The sequence below is a fragment of the Colobus angolensis genome, unplaced genomic scaffold, assembly GCF_000951035.1.
Source record: "Colobus angolensis palliatus isolate OR3802 unplaced genomic scaffold, Cang.pa_1.0 Scaffold490, whole genome shotgun sequence".
NCBI classification, from domain to species: Eukaryota; Metazoa; Chordata; class Mammalia; order Primates; family Cercopithecidae; genus Colobus; species Colobus angolensis.
This window is the reverse complement of record NW_012118377.1, coordinates 340834-348418: the sequence shown is the minus strand read 5'-3', so window position 1 is coordinate 348418 and position 7585 is coordinate 340834. Positions and strand designations below refer to the sequence as shown.

Genomic DNA, 7585 nt, shown 5'->3' with positions numbered 1-7585 from the left:
CCTGCCACCATGCCCAGCTAATTTTTTGTATTTTTAGTAGAGCAGCAGTTTCACCATGTTAGCCATGATGGTCTCGATCTCCTGACCTCATGATCCGCCTGCCTTGGCCTCCCAAAGTGCTGGGATTACAGGCGTGAGCCACTGCGCCCAACCTAATTTTTGTATTTTTAGTAGAGACAGGGTTTGACCATGTTGGCCGGGCTGGTCTCGAACTCCTGACCTTCAGTGATCTGCCCGCCTCTACAGTGCTGGGATTCCCAGTGTGAGCCACCGCACCTTTCCTCAGAAGATTCTTTAGTAGCATGCTCCCTAAGAGTCAGAATTATTTGGGTCTGAATCCTGATTCTGCCTCTGCCACTTCCTGGGAGAAATAATTGTACCCATTCCTGGACTTCTGGAGGATGGAAGATAAAGCCCCCTGCCCTGCAGGGCTACTGCGAGGACTGGAGATCTTACAAATGGAGTGCCCAGCACTGTGGTTAGCACATGATCCATGCACGTTTGTGAGATGTCCAAGTGCTACCCACAGAGAGGGGCTGTGACTTGCCCACGGTGACACAGAATGTGGCATAGGCAGAGATGGGGTAAGAGCTCTAGGCATGGCCGGGTGCAGTGGCTCACACCTGTAATCCCAGTACTTTGGGAGGCCGAGGAGAGGGATCACCTGAGGTCAGGAGTTCGAGACCAGCCTGGTCAACATGGTGAAACCCCGTCTCTACTAAAAATACAAAAATTAGCCTGGCATGGTGGCGTGCGCTTGTAATTCCAGCTACTTGGGAGGCTGAGGTAGGAGAATCACTTGAACCTGGGAGGCAGAGGTTGCAGTGAGCCGAGATTGTGCCACTGCAGCCTGGGCGACAGAGCAAGACTCCATCTCACAAAAAAAAAAAAAAAAAAGAGGTCTCTAGATTCTTTAGAGCATCATGTCCCCATCATTAACTCTCCCGCCAGTACTCCCCAGGAGACAGCCACAGATGATAGATACAAGGCCCGCCCTGGGGTAAAGCAGAGGAGGGGATAATTCTATCTAGACCTCCTCCAGCATACTCAGCATTTCCCCCACCTGTCACCCACCAGGGGGTGAAAAGTTCTCACCTTTCTTTGTGGTTCTCTGAAAGATGCGTGCATTCTCCCCCGTGGTGAAGAATTTAAAATAGGTACAGTTTGCTTCTGTGGAAGCAGGAGAGAGAAAAAAGACATGAGGATGTGAGGTCCTTTGTGTAAACTGAGGGCTGGACACTTCACACAGCCCACAGGAGCCTAAAACTTGGACATCAGTATCCCTGATACACAGAGGAGAAAAATGACTCCCAGAGGTGTGCAAGCCACCTGCGACCACAGCGCCATCCAGGAGCTGGGACTCCTACCCAGGGCTCTGAGCCCCAGACCTGTGGCCCCAAGGGCGCCATTAGCCTCTCTGGGCCTCTAGTTCTTCCTCTTTTAAACGAGATAATAATCTCTTTCCTGGCCCCTTCGTGTGGGTTTGTTGAGGGTCAAGTGGGATTACATATGAATAATTACTTAATTCAACAAAGGCTACCGAGATACAAGTAGCAGAAGGCTAACAGACTCAGAAAGGATTCCTGTTTCAGGAAGGATTCCTACCTAGAGCACACAAAGGGCTCCCGCGGATTAGCAAGAAGAGAGAGAGAGAACCCAATTGACCAATGGGCCAAGGGTATGAATAGTCATTCACAGAAGAGGAAGCCTGGGTAACTCACAAGTCCTCGAAGAGATGCCCCACTTCACCAGGGGTCAGAGAGAGGCAGCTGGAATCAGCAGGGAGCCACCACTTTCCGTCAATTAGATTGGCCAACATTAAAAGGGTCATTTCAAGCATTTGAAAAGATAAGAGGAAACACCGTGTATGAACGGGTACTCCTAGTCTTTTGGGAAGGCACTCTGGGGTACTTTATGAAATGAAGAATGTTCATAGCCTGTGGCTCAACAATCTCATTGCAGGATATACCTCCAGGAAAAAAAAACAAACAGACAGGAACATATATGCAGATGTTTACAGCAGCACTGTTTATAAGTAACGTGGAAGCCAGGTGTCCATCGAATAGGGGAACAGACAAGTAAATGACACAGACAGTCCTTGTGAAAATCTCTCCAGTACACATAGCCATGAACTAGAATAACCTAAATCATGGTGGGGAGATTTGAGAAACACAGTGTTGACCAAAACAACAATAATAATTAATACTAATAATTTAATTTAAAAATCCAAAAATTGAGGCCAGGCGAGGTGGCTCACACCTGTAATCCCTGGACTTTGGGAGGCCGAGGCAGGAGAATCACTTGAGCTCAGGAGTTCAAGACCAGCCTGGTCAGCACGGTGAAACCCCGTCAGTACCAAAAATAAAAAAAAATTGGCTCGGTGTGGCAGCACACACCTCTAATCCCAGCTACTTGGGAGGCTGAGGTAGGAGGATCTCTTCAGCCTGGGAGGCAGAGGTTGCAGTGAGCCAAGATTGTACCACTGCACTCCAGTCTGGGTGATAGAGTGAGATCCCATCTAAAAAAAAAAAAAACCCCAAATATCAGACAAAATCAATAGCATGATCTCATTTATGTAAAACACACATATAAACTAATACTATATATTTCCCAAGTAAAAATACATATCCATGAGTGTATATTGCACACATTAAAGAGACGAGCTGGAAAACAATGAGAAAAAATATAATATAAAAAAAGCACAGGGCTGGGCGCGATGGCTCATGCCTGCAATCCCAACACATTGGGAGGCCAAGACAGGCAGAAATCTCTTGAGGTCAGGAGTTCGAGACCAGCCTGGTCAACATGGTGAAACCCCATCTCTACTAAAAGTACAAAAATTAGCCGGGCATGGTGGCGTGCACTGTAATCCCAGCTACTCAGGAGGTTGAGGCAGAAGAATCGCTTGAACCTGGGAGGCGGAGGTTGTAGTGAGCCGAGATGGCACCACTGCAATCCAGCGTGGGTGACAGAGCAAGACTACATCTCCAAAAAAAAAGAGAGAAATTTTAAGTTAAAAAAGACAGAAAAAGGAAGGAAGGAAGGGAGAGAAGAAAGGAGAAATGAAGAAAGGAACGGAGGGGAGCACTTTCTAAAGTGCATTTTAGACCTAGACCTTCCCTCAGAATTCACCTAGTCTGACCTACTCTCTTATCCTGTAGATGGGGAAACTGAGGCACAGCAAGGGAGAAGAGCTAAGTCGAGAATAACAGGAGTAAAGGCCATAGAAGAGGGACCAGGCAGTCCATGAACGTCAAAAAATGAACTTTTCAGTTTGAACAAGGATATGAAGGGACAAGAAATCAATTCCTGCATCAGGTGAGGTGGTGTGGGAGCTCCCCAAGTACCCTGAGGGGAGGAGAAGGGGTGAGATGTCTGGCTAGGAGGAGTGGGATGTGTGAGTTCTTATGCAGCAGCATGAGGTAAAGGATGGTGGGCTGGGCGTGGTGGCTCATGCCTGTAATCCCAGCACTCTGGGAGGCCGAGGCGGGCGGATCACCTGAGGTCAGGAGTTCAAGACCAGCGTGATCAACATGGTGAAACCCCGTCTCTACTAAAAATGCAAAAATTAGCCGGATGTTGTGGCACACGCCTGTAATCTCAGCTACCTGGGAGACGGAAGCAGGAGAATTGCTTGAACCTGGGGAGGCAGAGGTTGCAGTGAGCCGAGATCGTGCCATTGCACTCCAGCCGGGGCAACAAGAGCAAAACTCCATCTCAAAAAAAAAAAAAAGGTAAAGGATGCTTCATGTCACTGAGCGAAGGGTGCAGGTGCTCTTTGAAGCAGTCATTGCAGGGAACACGGTGGTCTACATCCACAAGGGAAGTGCAATGGACCTTCTGGGACAATGTAGGGTGCCTGGCATCCTCTTTTGGCTACAAATAGTTTAGAACATCCCGACTCTTCACTACCCCAAACTATGACATATCCCATCTGGAAAAGTACAGGGGAAGGGTCGCCCCCACATTCTGCACTTGCAGCCAACGGAGCTGGGGATGGCTTTTGATGGGCAGTGGTGAGTGTGAGATATTTCTCTGAGATAGTGAAGATTGTGAGATGTCCTCTGAGGGGTTGGGTTTGTGAGATGATGTTAGTGGCCCTGTTAGAAGACTGACGTCCTTTCTGATCAATGGAGGGGGTAGCAAGGGATGTGAGGAACCCCAGACAGTATGGTGAGAAGGGATGGGTCACTCCCTCCATTACCCCACGACCTCTGGGATCTCTTGCTGGACTAGTGAGATGTGATATAATGCAGTTGTTTAGAAGAGAGGCAACCGAGCTTCAAATTCCATCTAACTAGCGTGGGTGCATAGACCGAGCCACCGAGATTTCTTGCTCCTCATTTTTCTCTTCCCTAGAATGGAAGTGCTAATAACGACTCACAGGCTAGCTACGATGCTTAATGAGTTAATGTACATAAAACACTGAAATCAGAACCAGGCATTACATCAGCATCTAATATTCTTATTACTGGGGCCTCCCATTCTGCAAAAGTTTGGGATCATCCTTGATGAGACCCCGAGGGGCCAGGGATAAAATGATTAAGGGTAGCCCATCTGGACACCACGTGGGTAGCTCAGACAGGCATCCCAATGTCCTATCAAGGGCTTGGGACATCCTATTTTGCACTCTATACATATAAGGTATCACATCTGGAGAAGTAAGGGACAAGGGAAATCTCAAATGGAGCCCAGAAAAATAGGCCATATTCTTTGAGGGGCACTGGGATGATAGCACCTTCTTTGGAGACTGAAGAGTGTTAGAGATCTCATATGGGTGATCAAATATATGACAGCCCAAATAGACTCTGAGGAGTGCCAGGTATTTTCCACGGGTCAGTGGAGGCAGAACGAGATTTCATCCAGTTCCCCAGGGGTATAGAATGTCCCCTGGTATAAGTACAAGCCGTGGCCTGTCGTGTCAGGAAGGTATGGGACAGCTCTCTGCCATGTCCAGGGATAAAACAGTCATGATTTGGGAAAGGAGGGAGTATGGGAGTGTCTCTCGGAGAAAATGAGAAACGCTGAAATGTCCAGTCTGGGCATTTGGAGGCGAGAGGACAGGAAGTGAAGAACGTTGCAGGGAAGGAACAAGGTCTGCCCTTGGGTGTTGGGAGGTGTCTGGTGAGAGCTTGGTTTGATGGAAGCAGTAGGTGGGGAACAGGCATAGATCCTGCTTTGGGGTGGGCGTCTGTCTCCCCAGGGCTCATAGGATGGGAGTGCAAGCTGTTTCCAGGCTGGGAAGAGGAAGCTGACACCAGAAACCCAGGCTGTCTCTCCATGGGCACAGGCTGTCTGTGGGCAATGCAGAGTGGGCACAGGCTGTCTCCAGGGCGCAGGCATTTGCAGAGGGTGCAGGCTGTCTGGGGTGGGCACAGGCTGTCTGGGGACACCAGCTGTGTCTGGAATCACAGGCTGGGTCTGGGGACACAGGCAAGGTTTTTCTAGGGACACAGGCTCTCTCTGGAGCTATAGGCTGGTCTGGGGGGACCCGGCGATGCCTAGGAACATTGGCTGTGTGTGGTCAGGGGCTTTGGGGGTCATAGAATGATCTGGGACCATAGCCTGGTGTGGAGGTGCAGGCTGATCTGAGGGCACAGGCTGGTGTAAGGATGCAGGCTGGTCTCAGGGTATAGACTGGTCTAGGGGGTGCATGTTAGTCTGGGAATGGAAACTGTAGCTGGAGACCCAGGCTGATCTGGGGGTATAGGATAGTCGGGGTACAGGATGGTCTTGGGGCACAGGCTGTAGGCGGGGACACAGGCTCTCTTTAGAGGCATAGAATAGGGGTACAGTCTCATCTGGGGGGTCTCAGGTCACAGCCTGGTCTGGGGGTACAGGATAGCCTGGGGGCATAGACTCCTTGCAGGTACATTCTGGTCTTGGGGTGCAGTCTGTAGCAGGAAAGCAAGCTCTAAGGCACAGGTTCTCTGGGGGTAGGCCAGTGAGGGACCTAGGCCTGGGGCATCTCCCTCAGCAGTTTCCAAGAGCGGAGGACGATGTGGGCACTGGCGCTTACCGGGATACAAGCTCTCTCCTCTGGGCTCAGGCTTTCCTCCCTGAGGCGGGTTTTCTCCATGGACACGGGCCCCTCTCCCTCCCTGTCCATGGGACGCAAGCCCTGGGCTCGGGGCAGCGGCTGCTCACCTCCGGGCAGCTCCGCGGGGCCGCAGGTGTCCCTGTCCGCGGGCACGTCCGCCTGCCACAGCCGCTTGGTGCACACCTTCCACAGCCCCAGGTGGGCCGCTTCGCACACGGCGCTGCCGTTGGCCTTGTAGGTGTTGAGCTCCACCCAGAACTCGGTGCCCACGGACAGCACCGCCAGCGTGGCGCCCACGGCGGCCAGCAGCAGCGCCAGCTTCACCTTCCCCTGGCGCTCAGGCGTCAGCCCCGATCTGCACCGCCCGTGCGCCCGCCGCCGGCCCGCGGCCTCCCGCCGCCGGTTCTCCTCTTGCAGGAAGAAGTTGGACCACATCATCATCTTAGGCCGGTGGGGTGGAGAAGAGGGAGGAGGCAGAGCCGACGAGGGGCCTCGAGGGGCGGAAGCGAGGAGCGGCCTGGGGTCTTGAAGGGGGTGAGGGACTCAGTTTCCCCTGGGTATGAGAGAGGGAGTCCTCTCTGGAACCTCAAATGGGCAAGTCGAGATTGCTTCTGGGGTTCAGAACAGAAAAAAAAGATCTCCGGGGCTGGGGAAGCCTCTGGGGTTCAGAGGAGGGTCTAGGTTACCCTCAAGAACTTGGCAAAGAAGATGGGGCCCCGAGGAAAAGCAAGGCCCCCACCCCGAGGCTTAGAGATAGAATCTGGGTTCCTAGGAGGGGGTCCCCCCCCAAGAACTCCAGAGGAATGAGAACTAGTGTCCGCTGAAGCTCCCTGCAGCTCCGAGGGGCTGCTTTGGAGTCCCCGCTGGGGGGCTGACAAAAGGGAAACTGGTTTTCCTGAGAGGTCTGAGCACCCCAGTAGGGCTAAGAGTTTGGGGTACGCAGGAAGGGACCTGGAGTCTTCTGTGTGTTTGGAGGAGATGTGGCCGGGGTGCCCTTGGGCTCAGAGTTTGAGAAGAGAGGACTTGGGGACCCTCTGGGATTCGGAAAAGGAAGACCTGGGGTCCCGGGAAGCTCCTAAGGGGAGGTGGGAATTCCCTCCGGGTCTCAGAGAGGCGGTGGGACCCCGGCATCCACAGAAGGAGAAGAGCAGAGCCCTGGCTGGAGCTCAGAGGAGGACTGGGCCCCGCTGGAATTCAGGAACAGGGGATGGGGGTCTCCCCTGCCATTCAGAAAAGATTAGAGGTCTCTACTGAGCCTGGGAAAGGGGCCGGCGGCTGGAAGACAGAGTGGGAGTCCAGAGAGGGAGGCTGCGGGGCCTCCCCGAGGGCTGGGGCGGAGGGGACCGGGGGTCCCCCCTGGGGTTCACACTAAGGGGCTGTGGTCCGCACCGCGGCTCAGAAAACCAGGACTGTGTCCCCGCAGGGTCCAAAGGCCAACCGCGACCCGAAAGAGACACTGCGTCCCTCCGGGATCCGTCCGCCTCCCTCCCCCGGGCTCCCACGGCCTTCCCGGTCGGGTCCGCGCCAGGCTCAGCTCCAGGCCAG

General features: G+C 52.9%; 1 protein-coding gene across 3 annotated transcripts in view; it reads right to left on the bottom strand.

Annotated features, from left to right (window-relative positions):
• Positions 1-7067, bottom strand: part of CACNG6 (calcium channel, voltage-dependent, gamma subunit 6) — a 26251-nt gene extending 19184 nt beyond the window's left edge. For 2 of the 3 annotated variants that reach the window (XM_011959389.1, XM_011959390.1), the window contains exons 1-2: positions 6148-7067; positions 1096-1170 (exon numbers count right to left, since the gene is read on the bottom strand). In XM_011959389.1, coding sequence (XP_011814779.1) covers positions 1096-1170; positions 6148-6481 — 409 coding nt within the window. In that variant the 5' untranslated portion in view covers positions 6482-7067. The remainder of the gene's footprint in view (positions 1-1095; positions 1171-6147) is intronic. The other variant, XM_011959391.1, reaches the window with a different exon arrangement.
• Between the last annotated feature and the right edge of the window lie 518 nt (positions 7068-7585).